At 41.7% G+C, this 20,446-nt stretch overlaps 1 protein-coding gene across 2 annotated transcripts; it reads left to right on the forward strand.

Moving 5' to 3' along the window:
• The first annotated feature begins 6,564 nt into the window (after nt 1-6,564).
• Nucleotides 6,565-17,048, forward strand: AQP4 (aquaporin 4). 2 transcript variants are annotated; one of them, XM_068190186.1, is made up of 5 exons: nt 6,565-6,717; nt 11,561-11,975; nt 12,923-13,087; nt 13,444-13,524; nt 15,251-17,048. In XM_068190186.1, exons 1-5 carry the CDS (start codon nt 6,644-6,646, stop codon nt 15,527-15,529), a joined length of 1,014 nt encoding a protein of 337 aa, XP_068046287.1. In that variant the 5' UTR covers nt 6,565-6,643; the 3' UTR covers nt 15,530-17,048. The 2 variants fall into 2 exon arrangements, with proteins under 2 accessions (XP_068046287.1, XP_068046295.1); XM_068190194.1 differs by lacking the exon at nt 6,565-6,717 and adding an exon at nt 6,775-6,889.
• The last annotated feature ends 3,398 nt before the right edge of the window (nt 17,049-20,446 follow it).

Raw genomic sequence — 20,446 nt, forward strand, 5'->3', positions numbered from 1 at the left:
AGCCATGAAGAATGGTCTCAGACTAGTTATTCTATATTAAGTCTGCAAATAAGTAAAAAAAAAAAAAAAACTTTTATCCCCAAAGTCTTCTGCAATAAATTTATTTTTGTGTTATTTTTAGTTAAGGGATTGAATCGCTCCAATTGCCATTTCCAAGTTTGAAACCTTTCTCCTAGTCCAGTAAAAATGGAGAAGCTGTATCACTAGCTTGATGTGTTGGGGTTTTTCCAAGCTGTTAACACAAAATCTCTTAGAAATAAAGTTACTGTTCTATAAAGGATTTTGAGAAAAGCATGCTATCAGGTTTCTTTAGAAGCTTATGGACAAAAGAACTTGTAAATATTCATAGTCAGATCTTCCTTTTTTGGTTAGTTCAATGAAATACGCACCACTGCATGGGAAAAGGATCAACATCTTCACATCTGGGCCCCGAGGTTTTAGCTCTTAGAAGGTATTAGTGTTGAGAGGGAAGAAAACCCCTGTAAAATACATAGTATTCCGATAACAGTTACTGTAGTAATCTACAAAGATAACCTGAATGATCTGAAGCAAAATTGTCTTTCTTGGAATGTGCTGCATAAGCCCATTCATGGCATACATTTCCATTAGATATATAAATCCTATGAGTATGAAGCTATATAAGTGTTATATATATTTTCATTATATTGCATACAGAAAAAAAGAAAAACTTGGACAAAAAGCAAGTTCTTAGCATTTGGCCATATGTCAAATATACCCCACCGAGGCTCAGCCTTGCCCAAGAAAAAGAAGAAAGAAAATGTACAACAACACAATTTAGTTTTTAAAATCCCATAATGGTTGACAGAGGTAGCTGAAGAGAGCAGTGTGTTTCAGTGTTTCTTTGCTGCTATACTGAGTTGTATTTGCTTAGAGCATTACCACTGCTCATTAGCCACAGAACAGCAAATGGGTTCAGACCTGGCTGAGAGATCTCTGAAAGTACTTAAAATACTAATCATGGCAGCTGTTGGGGGATCTGAAGGGACCACTGTTAGGCCTCATGTGTTTTAGGGTTTTCTTCAGCAGGTAAGTCTGGAAGTAAATATAGAATCACTCCCAGTGTAGTTTGAAAATGGCTTAAATCAGTAGATTGAGAAAAGGATAGCCAAACAAAGCAGACTGGACTGTGCTATAGTGTGATGCCTGTCAGATAGAATGTCTGCAAAATTGCATGCCTCAGAGTGAAACAAGACTTATCCATAGAATGAGGGCTATATCCCCAGAAGGTCTCAGGAGTTACTGTAGAAGAGCAAGAAAGAAGGATTCCTCAATGCAATACTGTGGCAAGAATGACTAATTCAATTCCCATGTGTGCTAAAAGAAATGCCTTTACTTCAGAAAATGTCTTCTGGGAGACCAATATTAAATATGCATGTTAAAAAGCATGTTGAAAAAGTGGCGAAGGCACAAACAAGACCTGAAAAAAAATAAAGTTACTGAATTTTCTTTAGAGGGAGAGACTGAGAGCTCAGTCTGCTAAGCTTATCAAAAGGATGATGAAGAGTTGAATTGCTCACATTATATAAGTATCCTCATGGGGAGACAGTAGAAGTATAAGAGGCTTTTTAATCTGGCAGATAACAGCATAATAAGAAGCAGCATATGGCAGATGAATTCATACAAACTCAGTTTAGAGACAAAGACCATTTCTATTGATAAAAATTATTACTCTTGGGAATAAGCTACCAAGGGAATGGGTGGATTTTCTTTGCCATGAGTTTTCAAATCTAAGCAAAGATGCTTTTTCAAAATATATTTAACCAAATATAAGTTACTGAACTCATTGAATGTGTCTTGAGGTAAAGTGAAATGATCTACAATATACAAAGTTAAACAAAATATGTTATGTTACTATCTAGTCTTGAACTCCACAATTCTTTGACTGAGCTTCATTTCTGGAGGAACCTGAAGTGCTGGTGAGGGAAGAAGCTGAGCATTTCGAGCTGAGGAGCTTATAATCAGCAGGACTGTAAGTGTTAGCAACACAGACTGGTCAGGAAAGCATGGCTGGATGTTTACCGAGTACTGCAATTTCTGTGGCTGATAAAATCTGTGATGCTTAACTGAATTTCAGTGTCTCACCTAGCAAATTTAGATAAATCTCTTTGGTCCCACTGGCTAAGGCTACACAGCCCCAGCACACAGACCACCAGTATGACGGGCTGGTTTTCCCTCCCGGCACAATCAGAGCTGACTGCATCTTGCTCTGTGCTGCTGCTGCTGCATGACACTGCCCCCTCCACAAGAGACCTTACTTCTCTATTTCCAGTTGACCTGGGGCTGTTCCCCTAACTTTCCTGTGCCCCCATGAGTGCCTAGGGCAGCTTCCCTGCACCTTCTGTCCAGTTCATCAAATCCTGCCAGGCTGTGCCACTGATGCAGCTTTTCACAACTGACACTGCAGCAATTTGTGGCAGGAGGAGAGAAAAAGATTTTTTGTTTTGTTTTGTTGTTTGTTAGTTTTTTTTTTTCCTCCAAGCAAAGGGTCCATCCATGCCATGTTCAAATTAAACTATTTCTAAAGGTGAAAAAACCTCCAGGTGGTTCCTGTGCTACCTAGTTCTTAATTTTGCTTTTCCACCAGTAATTGAAGCCTATTGAGGTGGGGGAGAGGGCAAAGAAAAAGCACTCAATCCAAACTGTCTTGTGAGGGAGGTAATAGAGCAGGGCTGAGGAAGCTCAGCAGTCATTTAAGTGCACAGCTTCTTGTAAATCCTTTCTGAAAAGCCTGAATGAGTCCCCCAAATGAATGGCCATTTTGTCCCTTTTAGTTCTCCTTCTCTAGCACAGAACTCAATGTGCAGCTTGTGGACAGACAGATTCCACAATAAATAGAGAAGGAGAGTAAAACTAAACCTACTGGAGCCTGGCCAGCAGCAATGTCAAATCTCTTGACTGATTTCCCAGGGAATTCTTGCTCTAAATGTCAGGAGAACATAGCCCTGCAGCCAGACCTGGACCAGACTGATACCAAGGCGTGACAAAATGAATGACCTAAGTAACAAGATTACACCACAGGAAAATTAAAACTTCAGAAATGTGCAAAGATCACATTTCAGTAAGTGGTGTTTTATGTATGATCCTTTTAGCAGACAAAGCTTAACCCAAACTTATAAAACATAAATTGGTGAGGGGAGGGGGATTTATTAGTGGCAACAGAAGGAAACTTTTCATCACTCAGGGAAAAAAAAGCCTGAGAATTCCTACAAATGGTTTCTGAAAAGGCTCACGGCCCGCTCTTAAATGCTCTTGTCGACAGGAGCCAAGGAAGGCCAAAGGAATTTGGTCTCCTAGGAGTCTGCACCACTTTGAAAACAGCAACTAAGTCCTCCATCACTAGGGCACTTCTACAAATCCTCTTGGAGTCTGTCCTGCCAGGGACAGCAAATGTCCCTTTTGCTGTGGCAACCTGCAGCCACTCATGCCCATGGAACTGGCAGGAGCCTAAACAGCCTTGGGATTTCTGATCCTCCATCAGCTGTAGTTGAAATTGGCTAGTGGGTTCAAGATCTGCTGAAAAGGGCAGGAACACCCAGAACAAAGAGAGGGGAAAAGAGAGAGAGAGAGAAAGCACAGGCATGTAAACCTCCTTGCTTTTGGAAACTAAAAGCCTCAAGTGATGCTGAGAGGAGTCGAGCAAGCTCAAGAGCTTAACAACAGCAATATAAGGAAGGATAGAGTCCAGACCCACTGGGTACAAGTGGAAAAGGACTAAGACTGAGAAAACAGACAGTGCTTCTAAATTGTGCTCTTTTTTTAGGTTTTGGTCTTTCCTTAAATCTGTTTCAGTCTTGGCTGACAAACCCCACAGTCTGACAGAGCTGCCCAGGATGGGTATTTATAAGATTTGCCATAGCAGTGAAGGGACTCTTCCCACACTGCTATTCAGTGAGATGATAGAGTCTAGTGCTGGGAGTTTTTCTGCCCCTCTCCCTCATATTGTTTTAGCTGGAGTTAGCTGTTTGCACATTCCTCTCTGACTTTGGCAGTGTGCCCTCTCCTCCATAACCGACCAAACTGAAATCTCAGATCCACCACGCTTCAGCTGTCTGGGAAGTTCTTGTTCAGAATGGGGATGTCTTATGTGCTGCAGCATCTTCTCACCATGGCTTAAGTTCCTACAGAGATCTTTAATTCATGATGACCTAGAAATTACTGTAGAAACTCAGACTTAATGTTCAGTGAAGGAGAAGCAGAAGCACAGCAAGATTCCTCTGCACATTTTCCCCCACCTTGACATGGATTAAGTTTTAACACCATCTTTAAATTGTTCATAATACTCTTTTGTAAGTTATTTCCTTAACTATGTTGAGCACAGTAGCAGGAGCATTTCATTGTTGGATAGAAGTCCAAAATTAGTCAACCCAGATTTTATAAAGATGACAATATATAAGAAAAAAAAGAAGAAAACTATGAACAAACCAAAAAAAAAAGAACATATGTGATCCCAACTCCCAACACTGACAAATTTACCCCTGGATAAACTGGGGCAGCTTTCCTCTGATTTTCAGTGCCATCTCAAGGGATGTCTTCCTTGCCTTCTGTGCTTTCAACAGAACATAGTCTGTTTATTTGATCAGAGCTGGCACAGTATACTTCGCCCCAGGTTTGTGCCTGAAGCATTGCCTTTCTCTGTTTTATGTGGCCACAACTTTTGTCTAATCCTCCAGAAGATCTTTCACAATAAGAATGGTAGCAGTGACAGAAGTTATTATTGTTCTGGCTTCTCTGTGTGGCAGTGATCTGCTCTGCAGATCAAAAAGGGCAGATATACGCTATCTGCCAGAAAAGGAAAAGCAATTACTGGTTTTGCTAAGTGAATTTTGTTTGTGAACAAACATGTCAGAGGAGCAGAGTCCACAAGGTGCCAAAGAACAAGTGAGTTTTTTTCTGATATCACTGTAGCAGGTGAAGGGCTTAGATTGAAAACTCAAAAACGGCAAATGGAAGAGCAGAGATGTGTAATGATGACTGTACACAACTACCCCCCCGCTCATCCCCTGACTAAGTTCAAGACATATGCAAATAAAGTGAAGCTTGAAAACAAAAAAAGCAAGCATCAAGCCTGCAGCTTCTCTTTTGCCACCAATTTGAGAGTGTCTCTTGGCTTCCTTTATGACATGGCTTGAGAGGAGGAGTGGGCAAATTGAGAGAAACACCTACATTTGTACATTATGATAGCCTGTATTTGCAATAAACTGTGATTGGTAGGCATTACACATATAGATATGACTTTTTTATTGCTGTGTCTACAAATTTGTAGACAATATATAAGGATGTCTAGGGCATCCTTAATTGATAGTGTTACACATTTATACTTGCTTTTCACTGTTATAAATTATTGTCTATATCTCCTAGCAGAAGCTTGGGGAGGACTTTCTGTCTGTGGTTCCCTGGAGTAGCTCTTCAGATCTGGCACTGTTTACTCATGGTTAGAAGGATTATCTGGTACAATGTGTCTTGTACAGCCTGGCTGGTCATGACAAACTTTGATTTTTCACTGTTGATGCGTGGCTTTATCTGTAGTTTAACCTCATTTTACACTTGAACATGTTCTTTAGAATGTATTCTATATAATTTATGCGCATACTCTTCTACAGCATGCAAAGGTCTAAACCAGATTTTCTATACAGTTTGTTCCATTCTCAACCATGTCTTCTTCAAGTGCCAGTTTCTGTGCATTCTCTAATGAAATAGTTGTGCCTGGGGCCTTAGGCAACTTTGATTTTTTTCTTATTGCATGCAGGGCTGATTCTCATTGAATTGTTTTCATGCTGTAGAGGCACTGAGTAATGACCATGTGAATTTCCTCAACAGACAGCATCACAGTCTAATTTAAACACTATTTTCCATTGGCCTCCATTTGGCATTTCATACTAGTCAAAACTTCATTCAATTTAGCAACTTCAACAAACAAAACACAATATAAGAATTATATAAAGCTACTAGGAAGCATCCAAAGGAGGGTTACAAGGCGGGTGAAACACCTAGAGGGGAAGCCATATGCAGAGTGGCTGGGGTCACTTGGCTTGTTCAGCCAGAAGAAAAGGAGACTGAGGGGAATCATCACAGTCCAGAGCTTCTTCATGAGAGGCAGTGGACTGATCGCTTCCCTACCGTGACCAATGATAGGACCAGAGGGAATAGAGTGAAGGTGTGTCAGGGGATGTTTAGGATGCACACTACAAAAAGATTCTTCACCAAGAGGGTGGTTTGGCAGTGGAACAGGCTCACCAGGGAAGTGGACACAGCGCCAGAGCTCAAGAGATGTTTGGTCAATGCTCTGGGGCACATGGTGTGGTTCTTGGGGCTGTCTTTTGCAGAGCCAGGAGTTGGACTCGGTCCTAGTGGGTCCCTTCCAACTCAGGATATTCTATGATTCTATGACTTTCTAACCAGTAGAGCTCTAGTAAGGTACTAATAGGCATTTTAGATGGATAAAATCCCCTGGCTGCTGAGCTACTAGGGCTATTTTCCTTTCAATACAGTGAGCGGCAGAGAAGAAACCGAGCAGCCTTTGAGTCCTCCCCATTGCCGGGCGGCCCCGCGCCGCAGGAGCACAGGGCTCTCGCTTCTCTTTGCCCGGCAGCCGCGACCCCCCTGCCTTGCTCTGCAGAGGCACATGACAGCAGCCGACCCGCAGCCGGTGCTCCGGCGCCCGTTCCTCGAGTGCCGCCCGCCCGCCCGGCGCAGCAGGTAGGGAGCGGAGCGCGGCGCGGCCGCCGCACGCTCGGGAGCCGTCCCGCCCCCGCCCCGGCCCCGGCCCCGGCCCCGGCCCCGGCCCCCGCCCCGGCCCCCGCCCGGCCCCGCCGCTCACCCGCGCCCGCCGGGGAGGCATGAGCGACGGAGCGGCCGCTCCGCGCCGCGGGTGAGTGCGCGGCTCTGCGCGGGGCGCGGTGCGGGGGAGGGAGGGAGGGAAGGCAGGAGGCAGGCGGGAGACAGGCAGGAGACAGGCAGGCGGGCGGGGACAGCCCCCCCAAACCACAGATGAGTTTATGGGAAAGCTTGGGCGAGGGGGGTGCGCGGCCGCGGGATGGGACCGTGCGGCCCCGGCAGGAGTGCGCGGCCAGGTGTGGGGCTCCGCGCTGTTGCTTTTCTCCTGCGTTTTGCACTGAGGGATGGCAGCCAGGCAGCAGCTCCCCCTTCCGAAGGGGGAGCTTCCCCCACCGAAGGAACTATCGGTGTCTATCGGTCGCTCTGGAGTTTTAACATCAGAGGTGTGAAGGGTGCAGAGAGAAGCAAATTCACAATCTCTTTCCACATGTTAAAACTGTTGTCCACTTGCGGTCCTGCAATAGAGTGTCGTGTGTGGAGAAAGCCCAATTACTGCACAGCGAAAAAGTTGCGGTACTGGGCTCCCAAGGCTCCCCAGCTCCTGTGGATATCCATGCCAGTCGCTCATTTAACAGCTTTTTGGAGAATGAGGCCAAATGGTTACAAGCAAGCCCTGCGACCGTGCATTGGTTTTGCAGCAGTGGCGTGTCGCCCTCCTCCCTCGAAGCTGGCCGGCAGGTGCCCGATGTCCCTTTGAGCTCCAGCCGGCGGTGCAAGCTCAGGTCGGGCAGCGTGGGAGTTTGCTGCGGAGATTCCACTGTAAATAGCCAGTGCACGCACAGAACTTAAGTGTAACAGCAGTGTTGTGTAGTGGCTGGCCACAAGCCTGCGTCCAGGATGTGTGCTCTGCTCCTTGAAATTTTATTAGTTAGAAAACGAAGAATTTTTAAAATACTGTTTGACTTTTGTACTGAAACCTTTGTTATTATTTACATTGTTATGGCTTTGAAGCCATAATCATGCCTGAAGCCCTGCTGGCAGTGTGATCTGCAAAACCCACCTTGTGTCCTATCAGACACAATTGACTGTGTAATCTTGTAGCCGAGACCAGAGAATTTCCAGTGTGCCCACCTGTGAAATTAATGTGTGACCATCACATTACAGTGGTTTTCTGTTGTATTTTGAATTTATCTGAGGAAAACATGAACAGCAAGTACTCAAAAAAAAATTGTTTTGCAACATTGATGGCAAATCTTAGCTGCTGAGAGGTCCCATTTCAATTTCAGACCTGTCACAGCCATCACTGTCTCATCTCCAGCCTTTAAATTTAGCTGTATGCTGAACAAATAGTGGATGTTCAGGATGGTTTTGGTTTCTGAGTTGCTGATTGCCTTTAGATTTAAGTGAAAACCTGGGCTCAGGCTCAAACACAGTATTAAGCTTTTATTAAACATTTATAGGGGGGTTTGCTGTAGGGAGGAAAGGTGTGCAGTTTAAAAGAAAAATTTGGCCCTCACAGCTGAGCATTTTGCCTGGTGTTGAAATCAAAGAAAAACACTCTGCTTAAAAAAAAAAAAGGTATGGATTAAAAATAGACGTTTAGTTCTGTAAATATGGCTGACAGAGTTCTATGTAGCATGCTAGTCCAGAAAAACAAAAACTTATGTTAATGAGCCAGCTGTTGTGTTTGAAACATTTGGCTTGCATGCAGCATTTCTGCATTTTCAGGGCTGCTAATAATATTGACTAAACTGACTGCATGTGCTCTCAGCTGGAGAAACAATATGAGATCTATCTTTCATAAGAGGTAGCCTCCTATTAGTCAAGCCCACCAGCAGTCCAATAGAAGGTGTGATCTTCCACATGCATGTGCACACACACACTCACTCTTAAGGTGATTTTCCAAGATGTTCCATAGCCAGTGAGAAGGCAACTGCTTGATCTTAATGCCAGATACAAACACCTTTTTTGGTCCACTTTCTGGGAAGAAGGCATGTAATTAATTTGCTGATCTTGCTGTTCTCTGAGTACAGAAAGAGATGGTCAGGCATATTTGAACAAAGACATGAGGAGTCACCATGCTCCATAAACCTACATTCCCCCCCATAGTGCCCTTGGTGGCTGGAAATTTTTCAAAACTCTTGAATATAACACCAGGGTTTGCACTGGGAAATCCAGGTTACATCCCAGCTGAGCAGAGGGACGAAAGAGTAGCCAAGTGCTGCTTCCCTTGTCTGTGCACCCAGGTCCCAGGTTTCTTTTCCATGGGCTTCACTATATGTGTCATCCCTATGTTCACCTGGAACATGCCCAGGAAACTGGGAAAATGAGCTTTTCTCAGTATGGATATAGTACCTGTATCTTACTCAGGTCACTAAGATAAATTATTAGTGAGAAAGCATCAGTGTGAATCTGGGCATAGGGTTCAAAGGTAAGAACAGCCAAATACCTGTGACCTTCAGCTTTGAGGGAGGCAATGATTTTGGGTTCATTTTGTACAAAAAGTCTAGTCTGGATGGTTGGTCATTAACTGACTGTTAATATGAGATCTTACAAAAACATCTTTCCATTTGTCTTGAGTTTGACTTAAAATCAGAAGATTTGGGGTATTACTTTATTCTCTTTTGAGGTTCTGGCTTCACTTCTCTAGAAGAACATGTCTTGTTCAAGTGTCTTAGATCCCTTCATAAGCAAGTCTCGGAACTCACCCCTGGTCGGGGTGAGCCCGTAAAGGTGGAAAAGTCTCTCCTCCAACCCGTGTCTCCAAAGAAAGACTCAGTAGTCTTCAGTCGTCCGGTCTCAAGGTAGTTTATTGTATGTTATCTAAAAGATTTCTCCCTGAGCTGCTGCGGTCCGTTCAGCAGTCAGGCAAAGGCACACTCCGACGCCCAGGGGGCTGGTGCCCTCTTTTATATCATACATTACGTATTAGATGTTTACATTTTTTCCCCAATGCCTATCACCTATATTGAACAGCGACTTTCTACTCTAAACCAATCTGTGAGTGCCAACATCACCAAGAACATAGAGGTTAAGAAAAAGAAGTAAAAAGGACAGGGCCCGCCCAAATCCCTCCATCTTAGAACTTCTGACCCCCATGTACAAAACTCAGACCCCTCTGTACAAGGCCTAAAACCCCCCTGTACAGTACTCAAAAATTCTTCCTTTCACTTTGTGACTACTTCTACTAAAATATCTAAACTTTTGTGATTTCTTGTTCTTCCTGCAAGGTTGGTAAATTGTTCCGTGGATCAGGTTTAAAGCCACAGGGGTCTGTGGCTTCATTCCAGGGTCTCAGATGCTTCTGACCTGGGCCCGGAACATCCAAGAGTGTCCAAGGGACATTCTGGGTTCCAACAAGCAAGAGCCATTTTTAGGAGATAATGTAATTGTTCTCATCTGAGAGTCTAGAGAAGTGAGACTAGATCTCACTTCCTAAGTGAGGCCTATCCAAAATACAGAGTAAATCAGCATAGGAAATGAGTCAGGGAAACAACTTATTTGCTCCAGTCACAGCATTAAATTGCTTTTCCCTTACTCACTGGAACTGTTAAGAAATTCATGGGCCGTTCCTCTTGCAATGATTTGAAAAGGGCAGACATGCCTTTTATGCTTCTTTCTGATGTAACTGGTATTAAATATGCATTGTAGCTCAGTTACCATAGATAACTGAGCATAAATTCATCCATCTTCTACTTGAAATTCTGTTCCCAAATGTAGCAGCTGAATATTCTTTCTTTTGTTTTCTAATTTTTGGATGGGTGGGAGGTTTCTTGCTTTTGTTTTTAGAGAAGAATCTTTTTAGCATTCCTTAGAAACTAATTAAAATGCTTCCCTTTTGGCTTATTCTTCTAATTTATTAATACCACAAATAACTTTTCTTTGGTGACCCACTTTCATAGGTATCTGAACATCTAGCAAAATTGTAACTCATCAGGAAGGCGGTGTAGACTAATAAATAGCATCTCCAGACAGGGAAAAAAGCCAAGACACTTCTTTCTTTGCCACACAGAGTTTTACACACTACACATGCAGAAAATATTGCTCTATTCCCCAGCTCAATTGGCACCATTAGCCCAAAAGAAAGCATTTTATTGATTACATGATTGATTTAAAGGTCAGAATGTAGGAATGCATCTATTCTCCTGCCTGAATTCAATTTCCACTCACTATCCACAGTGAAGAAACTGCTGTTTGCATAAATATAAATTGAAATACTGGTCTGTGTGAGTGTTCAAACAAATAAACTTTCTCTTCTGGCTCCCAGGGCAACTCCCCAACATTACGCTGTCATCAAAACCACTAGGCTTCAACTAAGATACTGCTTTTTATTTAATTATCTTACCTGCTTTGTGAAAATTACAGATTTGCCTAGAAAAAGGATACACACTGATTTACTGAACATAATGATCAACAGGCCACTGAAAGTGGCAGAGCTATACAGCCTCTACATCAGAGGCCAGATAGCATAAAAGAGTACACTTAGTTTCATGATCATTTCAAAATACACAGATGTTGCTTTTTGGGAGCTGAAACTGTACAGAGTTATCGCAAGGAGGGATTAATTACCCTGTGTCCTGCAGACGCTCCAACACTGGGCATGTTTTAAGGGCAGTCTGCTCTAGGAGTGTCGTCTGTGGTTGTCCCAGCCCAAGGATACTCAGTGTTACCACCTTCTCTCCAAAGTCTTCTGAAGAGCAGCCCCTAACAGGAGAGAGTAAGGTTTATTTGGTGACTTCTGATGAAGATTTGCTTTCCTTTTCAGTAAGTGTGGACGTCTGTGTAAGTGTGAGAGAATTATGGTGGCGTTTAAAGGAGTCTGGACTCAGCCCTTCTGGAAAGCCGTTTCGGCAGAATTTTTGGCCATGCTCATTTTTGTCCTTCTCAGCCTCGGCTCCACGATCAACTGGGGTGGAGCAGAGAAGCCCCTGCCTGTAGACATGGTCCTTATATCCCTCTGCTTTGGACTCAGCATTGCCACCATGGTGCAGTGCTTTGGACACATCAGCGGAGGCCACATCAACCCTGCTGTGACCGTGGCAATGGTCTGCACGAGGAAGATCAGCCTTGCCAAGTCCATCTTCTACATTCTTGCCCAGTGCCTGGGAGCCATCGTGGGCGCGGGCATCCTTTACCTTGTCACACCACCCAGCGTGGTGGGAGGCCTGGGAGTCACTGCGGTAATCACTTCTCCTCTGCTTCTTGAACTAGGCTAGCTCAGACCCTGAGAAAATAGAATCAGTGTCACACAGAATGAGGAGAGCTCAGGCACAGATTTTCACAGCTTGCTGGTTTATTCACAACATCCAGACAGGGCTTAAAGCTCTCCTTAGGATGGGTTTATACAGTGTAATAGCTATAGCTGATCTTTTTATAGAAGATCTCTTTCCTAGAACATCCCCAAATCTGATGACAGCAGGTAGTGTTAATTTACATACAAAATTTAAATAATACATGCGTGAAAGGCCATTTTTATATGGTCTGGGGAAGGGGGAAATTAATTCTATGCTATTATGATGGGGATTGAAAAAACATCAATTTAAAATGACATACTTTTGAAATAGATTGTGGCTTAGATTTCAGCTTTGTTCTGAACTAATAAGGAATGCCATCAGTTAGCCCTGTTGCAGGACTTATTAAAAATGCACTTGAGCTGCACACTGCTTAATTTTTAATTGAAATTTAAATTAATTAAGTCAGGGCTAATTAATGAATTTATAATTGAATAGTAAATTATAGTGCTCCCAAGAAAAAAAAATGGTGAAAGGGAAGTGCAGCATTTGCAAATCCCTCTGTAAAAATAAACTATACTTCCGCAGTCTAACTTTGAAATTCCAGTTGGATGTTACTATTAGGCCTTTTGTTCTCAGTCCAGCATTGATTTTCCCTGTTTTTCAAAATCAAAAACCATTTTAAAGTCAAAAAAAAAAAAAAGGGAGAAGAGTGAAGAGGGGGGAATCTGTACCTCTAAAAGGTACAGATTCACTTTGTACTTTTCACTTTGTACAATTTCACTTTGTACTATTTAGAAATACCATTCATTGAAATAGAATTTGTGCATGTGATGGCTCTCTGATTTACAAAATCACCTTTTCTTCATTTCTGGTGTTTCTTTGCCTTCTTCCAGGTACACCGAGATCTTTCTGCTGGGCATGGACTCCTGGTGGAATTGATAATTACATTCCAGCTGGTTTTTACTATTTTTGCTAGCTGTGATTCAAAACGAAGTGATGTCACTGGTTCAGTAGCTTTAGCAATTGGATTTTCTGTTGCAATTGGACATTTATTTGCTGTAAGTTAATGGTTTCTCTTTAAAAAAATAGATCCCTTTACCCCTTATGACTACTTCAGAAGCAAAAGGAAACTTTTGTGACCTTTAAAGCAATTACAGCTATATAGCTGCTATATGCTTTATGGATCTATGCCAAAGCACTTTGTAGTCTCAGGAGTGTCTCCTTGGGAAGGGTGTTGCACCAGAACTTTTCTGGCTGTTCATGTGATGCCTTTTTTTAACTTTGTGTTAAGACTGGAGAGTGATGATATCTGTTGTAAAGAGGAGGAGCTTTACAAAACCAAGGTGTCCCATAGAACTCGAATCACTACCTTCCAGACTTTAATAACAGGCACAACATTTGCTCTCTGCTTTAGATCAATTACACCGGTGCCAGTATGAACCCAGCTCGATCATTTGGACCTGCTGTCATTATGGGAAGATGGGAAAACCAATGGGTAACTCTCCTTTCATACTTCATCAAACAAACAGTGGTCAGGATTTTTCATACATCATTTGCTCTCAGTTATCTCTCCCAGTACATCCCATAGAGACCATCCCCAAGGAGGACAGGCACCGACTTGCCCCAAGCTTAGGCATCATCATGCTCCTCACCTGGGACTGCAGTGCAGCATGCAGCATGTTGGAATAGCATCTTAATATTCAGGGGCTGTTTTGTGGAGGTAGTAGCTGGGATAGAGAGGAAGTCATAAGAAAAGTTCAAGACAAAAAAAAAAAAAAAAAAAAGGAAAAAAAAAAAAAAAAGCAACCCAAGGAGAAAAGAAAAATCCTCCAAGGCAGATTGCAAAGATTGCAAACCCTGCTGGTCCTGCTGCTGAGGAGCTATGGAAGTAATTCTGTCAACTTCACATTTCACCTGGTTCTGCAGCAAACTGGGGCAGATGTATAAAATGAGAACAGGGACCCTCTGTGATCTGGTTCCTGGGGGAGAACCTGTCTCAGCAGATGCCTGCAGTGAGAGATGAAGAGGTTGCAGTCTGGTATTTGCAGACCAGGCCAGATGTTACCCGCTTCAGTCTGAAAGTGTCAGCTTAGCCAGGAGCAGTTGCGCAGGAAACAATGTTATAAGCAGGCTGTGAATGATGCAGTAAATTTCTATAGCATCCAACAATCCAAGTTATAAAAAAACATTTCATATTTTATAAGGGAGAGATGGATCACAGCTCAGCCTCACCTAATTATAGAGAGGGAAATCACTTCTAGGAACACTTTCAGTGCTAACTGGAAGAGCTGCATATTATAGTGCGTATAAGGATTTTCTTGATTTTTAAAGTATGAAGCCCACATTGCTCCCACTGCAGCTAAGAATAGAAATAGCATTGTCTTCAAACCCTAAGGCTTCAATTCTGCAAACACGATACCATGTGTAACTTTGTTCCCAAGAGTTATCCTATTGAGGCCGATTTACCCAGTTATCGGTGAATGGCTTGTTCATATGAAAAACTGCTGTAGTTTTTCACAAGATTAATTATCCATACTCTGAGGAAGCCTGTAATTTATAACTAAAGCTATAAACAATAAACAAATGCACCATGGAAAAACTTGCAGGAGAAGCTTAGTTACCATTCTGGCCACTTGGAAAGACAGCCTTTTCTCCTTCTCCAGAGCAGTGACATTGGCACATGGTCAACAGGAGCCTGTGGGCTTTGGCACCTACTAAGGTTACTGCTCTGCTGCCTGTCACGATGAAATACATAGGTACCTACAAAGTTGTGTTATGTCTGTATTTGCTTATTTAAATTAGATTATCAGAATGCCTGTTGTGGTTGACTGCCTGTTGTATTCTGTAGGATTAAATGCCAAATTTGAAATATTTTTGGAACATAAGTCTGAAATACCAAAGCAGAACTCTTTGTGTGTACATTAGGAAGGGCTTTTTTTCCTTGAAAGTTCAGTGTCATCTTGGTTCAAAATGGAGAAAGAAAATCACTTTTCTACATCGATGTTTCCTTTGTGTGTCTTCTTGAAAAAGTCCATATTTGTGGTCTGTAGCTGGCAATGAACAATAAAAAGTTTAGAAGAGGCCTCCTGTAGAGAGATAGATCAATAAAACTTTACAAAATTATTTCCCTTCGAAGAAGTGGGCCTGCTTGTCAGTCTTCTTATCACTGTTAATTTAAAAGTTTAATGCCTGGGATTTTTTTCCCCACCTCTTTTTTGCAGGTGTACTGGGTGGGACCAATAATTGGAGCAGTCCTTGCTGGTGCTCTGTATGAGTACGTCTATTGCCCAGACGTTGAACTCAAGCGCCGCTTCAAAGACGTCTTTGGTAAGGCTACCCAGCCCTCCAAGGGCAAGTACATCGAGGTGGACGACAACAGGAGCCACGTAGAGACCGATGACCTGATCCTGAAGCCTGGCATAGTTCATGTGATTGATATCGACAGGGGTGAGGACAAGAAGGGAAGAGATCCATCCAGTGAGGTGTTGTCTTCCGTATGACTAGCAAGAAGCACTGAAAGCAGAGAGCAGCCTGCTAGCATGTCCACAGATATCCTTCCACCCATTAAAGAAACAGATCTCCTCTAGACTGAGCACCTTCCACTTCTTGAAAGGTGTGGTGTGGGCAGCTGCATGGAGTGGTGTCACCAAACTATACGCCTGCTCAGTTGGAAGATTAGGACTTTGCCATAATTAGGATTCCCCTTCTATTATTCCAAATTTAGACTTGTTCCTAGTATTTTCCTTTCCTTCTTTCTGAAGCAACCCCAAAGTCAAAAAAAAAAGAGATGAAAGCATTCGCCTTTAATAAAGCAGTCAATAATGAGATAAAGATAGAGATGTGTAACATCCAGATTGACAGTTAAGACATACCAGGAAATGCCTATAGACATGAAGACCTACTTATCAGATTGTTCTTCTGACACTTAATTGGCTGTTGTCAGCACCGATTATAACATCTTATCCATTAAGCCTTCTCTGCAAGGTTCAGAGACAGCACCAGCACTATTTAAGAGTTTTATCCACAGTCAAGCAAAGGAGTGTTGTTTCCACTCATGTACATCACTATTACCTTGCAGACTACCTCGGAAAAAATGATACTTTAAAGGCTTTTAAGAAAAAAATCCATCAACCCATCAAATTTCACTATGTGATTTGCCATATAAATACATTACCTTCATCCCCAAGAGTAAATATGCTGAAATGGAATGTTGAAGTGTAGGGTAATAAGGCTGCGAAGCAGTTGATTGTACTTCATGCTCCCTCTTGTCATTGTCTATCTGGTGAAACATTCTCCTGGGGTTTGACTATTGACCATACAGTGTTAGCAGACTCTCAAGGTCATGCAAAGAATATAAAGGCTTTCCTGTTACTTAATAACTTAAATAAGAGATATCAGAATAAAAGAAGGCATATCTGTTTTCAGTGCACTTGTTTGAATACACATTTCTGTGCTAATTTATGTAAACTAAAGGTTTAAATTACTTACATATTTTCTTACAAGATGGTTGGAGATAGTGTTCTTCTAATTTATTAGTAATATAGAGGGGTTTTAACTTTTAACTGTATTGGGACACTGATTGGGAAATATTTTTTTATAACAGATTATAAAAATATGACTGCTTCTGGCTTTTTGTTGTAATTGATGCCTAACTATTTGAACAGGTTCCCTGCTTATTCCAGTGTTCACATAGTCATAAACTACACCTTTGGCAAAGGTTTCTTTATCTGTTGGTAGAAAAAGGTTCAAGTGCTTGCAGGGTGTTTTAGGGGCAAAAGGACATGAAATATATTTGGTAAACAGTCGTTCCCCTATAGAGGTTTTTGCCAGACATAATCACCCCAGCAGAACATTTCTGTAAAGCGGTTACTGACTTACTGCTTTTGTTTCTATCAGTGGCTTTGAGTTTTACCAATATGCAGCTGCAGAGCAGTCAGGAGCATGGTATTATTACCGTAATTATATCGGTTTTGTTTTTAAATTGAAAAGCTATCCTTGCTTATTTAGCAATAAGAGAGTCCTGACTGTGGGCTGTATTAGCCTCATCTGTTCTTTGACATACTCTACATGCAATCTTTATTACAGGGAATTAGATGTTTCTAATGAGATAATAAACCACTACAACCCTCAAATCTGTGCACTATGATCCAAGGGCAATTCTAGTATCCCAGCTTGAAGCCTTGTATAGTCCCAGCATGTCCTTTTTCAAGTTTCACATTTTTCTTGTCTTAATCCCTGTCAGTGTAGTGCAAGTTCCCTGCACTGAGCATGAGATTCATGACTCCATCATGCATTTGCAGTTGACTGTGGCAGGGGACCTGCAATGGACAATGTCAAATTGCAGATAAGAGCTCCTTCCCACAGCAAGGACTAAGTCTCCCAAGGAACAGGCAGCACAGGTGTGGTGTTAGACCTCTGCTCAGATGGATAAATACCATGATAAAGAGATTCAATGAGAAGGATCAAAACTTGTTGGGAGATTTGTCTAGGCAGTTAGTTGGGCTTTTTCTTTACATAGTTCCAATCTATATTTGTTAAAGGGACATTTTGGTTAAACCTTTTGCATGGCTTAAAAAGGTAAAGAGTAATACACATAGAATTGGTGGATTTTTAAGCAAAGGTTTGCATTTTTTGTACTTTAAGACACTCCTTAATTTGTGAATTTTGCATGGTACTGTGTTATTTAAATAAGAAGCTGTGATTTGTTTTATGCTTAAGGGTCCTTTACCCAAATGGCTTGATGTGTGTTTTCCTCACCCAGCCTGATTCTGCTGCTGAGGTGAGCATAATGTGAGCATAGCACCAGCCACCTCTGTTAGAAGGATCTTTTTCCTGAAACACTCTGTATTAATGAACTGTGGCAAACACTCAGAACCAGCCCCAAAACCAGCAGAACTCCTTATTGAGGATAGGATCCTGACACTTCTTAAAAGATCGGGGAAAAGAAGGGATGCTAAAATAGAGGCCACCAGATAGTAAAGGTTGCTGCCATGCCATTAGACATTAGCAGGTAAGCAATGTGTGGTAGGACTGCTCCTGATCCCACAGATTAAAACTTCTGGAGGAGTTTGTCATTGACTATGGTGGAAATGATCCTGAGCTGTTCTGGGGCCTGATGGCTTCTCTCACACACTTCACTGTGTTTTTTCTAAAATCCGAGGATTTCAGCAATATGCTTAATTTTGGAAGAAGATGCATTCAACTTGAGGTTTATGACCCACCCTAAAGTAAATCCTTAGCAGTGGCTGTAATCACAGGTGGTTCTGTCCCACCACATTCATATAAGGGAATATCACTCTTCAGCATCTATTAGGACTTAGTTTAGCACGGGGATATGTGCTCCTCTAAGCTGTTTTGCAATGGTATCATCACTGTACAATAGTCATGCTTGGTTAAATAATAGACTGGCGTGACCTTTTTATAGATTCAAGATACTTTTGGTTTAGTAGTTTTTTTAAACATGTACTTTGATACTGTTTGAGTGAGATTTGTGTTCTAAAGCTCTTCAGCTCTATACTGCATGTCATAACATACTTGATGTTCTCTTAAAATATTTCTTGGTTTTGGTGGGAAATGTTTTTTGTTTATGATTGTGAATGGAAATCACTGGAAGACTGTCAGGTCTGTCATCATTTTGGGGCCCCAAAAAATAGGATGAGTCTCACTCCTCCATGATAGCACAATTGTTTTCCATGCTATATTTGCACTTTAACAAACACCTTCATAATATTAAGTCACTGCGTTTCAGAAAAGAAAGCATGGAAGCCAAGGATGATTCCCTTGAAGCACACAAATACCTTTTAGTCTGTGTGTACTCTGAGGAGTTCATCACCCAAATTCAAGCTATTCTCAGGAAAAAAAAAATGAAGAAACCCTGCAGCATTCAAGTTATCAAGTCATGATAACGCTTCTGTTAAAATGTTCCACCTTTCAGTGGAAGTAGGAGTGAGATTCATCTCATGCCATGTTTAGGTTTGCCACATGCATTTGCATATCAGCTTTTCAAAATGTGCTTTATTTCTTGTTATTAGTAATTACCACAGTATGTGCTTAGGAAGCTAGATGGCCATCTACCTTTCTAGTGCTTGATGGCAGAGCAGCTGCCACTGTGCTCTGAAACATCTTATCTGCTGGCTGTGTAACACATTCAAGATATTATACACCATCCAATATTTTAAATCTTATTAAAATATGTGAGAATTTACATTGTGAGTCTTTCTTTTCAAGGTGAGAGGTGAAAACACCATGCACAATTTTTTGTATCTCAATTCAGCCTGTGTGTATCTGAGTTTCTCAAGGACTTTCTAAGTAGATATTATATAAATATAGACTGAAGTATTTCCTACCCACTTATATGATCTAAGCCATCCTGTTGCAGTCTGAAATTTAGGACAAATGAGGAAAAGCAAACTGTGTATATGGATTTTTCCACAAGACTGCTTATTGTTTAAGTGCTTAGTCACCATGATATCAGAACTAATATAATGGGACTTAAAATTTCCATATGTAGTATTTGGAATAATCTACTGAAAAATTCACTATAAAATAACACATGGTTTTCTGGTTCCCACATGTATTCTACTGTATCTCACACTACTGTTGCAAATAAACGTGTCAAAAAAAAAGAAAGCATCTTGTGATCATTGGAAACATTTCATGATCCTAAAGCTCAGGACTGAAATATAAGGAAAACCCCCAAATCCAGCCCATAGAACATGTCTAAGAGGAGTCTGGAAATGTATGCAATGGAGAATGAATGATGTACTGTGGAAAAATATCAGAGAAGAGAGCTGCTTGTGCAAATGATTAAATATTTTTAAGGAAATGAGCTAAACCAATTATAGCAAAAATTATGCTGGTATGCTGTCATGGTTTAAGCCTAGCTGGGAGCTAAGCACCACACAGCCACTTGCTCACCTCCCCCACTCCTAGCCCAGTGGAATGGGGAGGAGAATCAAAACTAAAACTTCTATGTTGAGATAAGAGCAGTTTAATTAAAAAAGGCCAAAACATCAGTGTGTTTTCAACATTATTCTCATACTAAATCCAAAAACACAGCACTGTACCAGCTACTGAGGAACAGCTGAAACCAGGTCTCATGTATGCACATCACTGATTTTGCCAAATGGATTAAAAACTCATAGGACTAACGGAAGAGCCAAGGTTTTGAAAAGTGATAGAAATTATACTGGCACTTCAGACCCCTTTCACTAAAACACAGCTTGTGAGAGCAAGCTCCCATGATGATCTTCAGCAATAGGAATCAGATCCTGTGGTATTTACATTTCTAGTTGTCTAGCTCTTTGCTTAGAATGCAAAGTTTATCTCCTATGACATTAATGGAGGTAAATTAGGATCCTGGAAATGTCTAATATGAGAACACATCACCTGGGATAGCTTCTAATCAGTAGGATCAG

This window comes from Anomalospiza imberbis, chromosome 1, assembly GCF_031753505.1.
Source record: "Anomalospiza imberbis isolate Cuckoo-Finch-1a 21T00152 chromosome 1, ASM3175350v1, whole genome shotgun sequence".
In the NCBI taxonomy this organism is placed as follows: Eukaryota; Metazoa; Chordata; class Aves; order Passeriformes; family Viduidae; genus Anomalospiza; species Anomalospiza imberbis.

Coding starts and splice junctions, on each gene's coding strand:
- AQP4 (XM_068190186.1), top strand. CDS start 6,644: ATGACAGCAGCCGACCCGCAGCCGGTGCTCCGGCGCCCGTTCCTCGAG. Junction 13,088..13,443: donor CAATTGGACATTTATTTGCT/GTAAGTTAATGG, acceptor TCTCTGCTTTAG/ATCAATTACACCGGTGCCAG. Junction 13,525..15,250: donor GAAGATGGGAAAACCAATGG/GTAACTCTCCTT, acceptor TCTTTTTTGCAG/GTGTACTGGGTGGGACCAAT.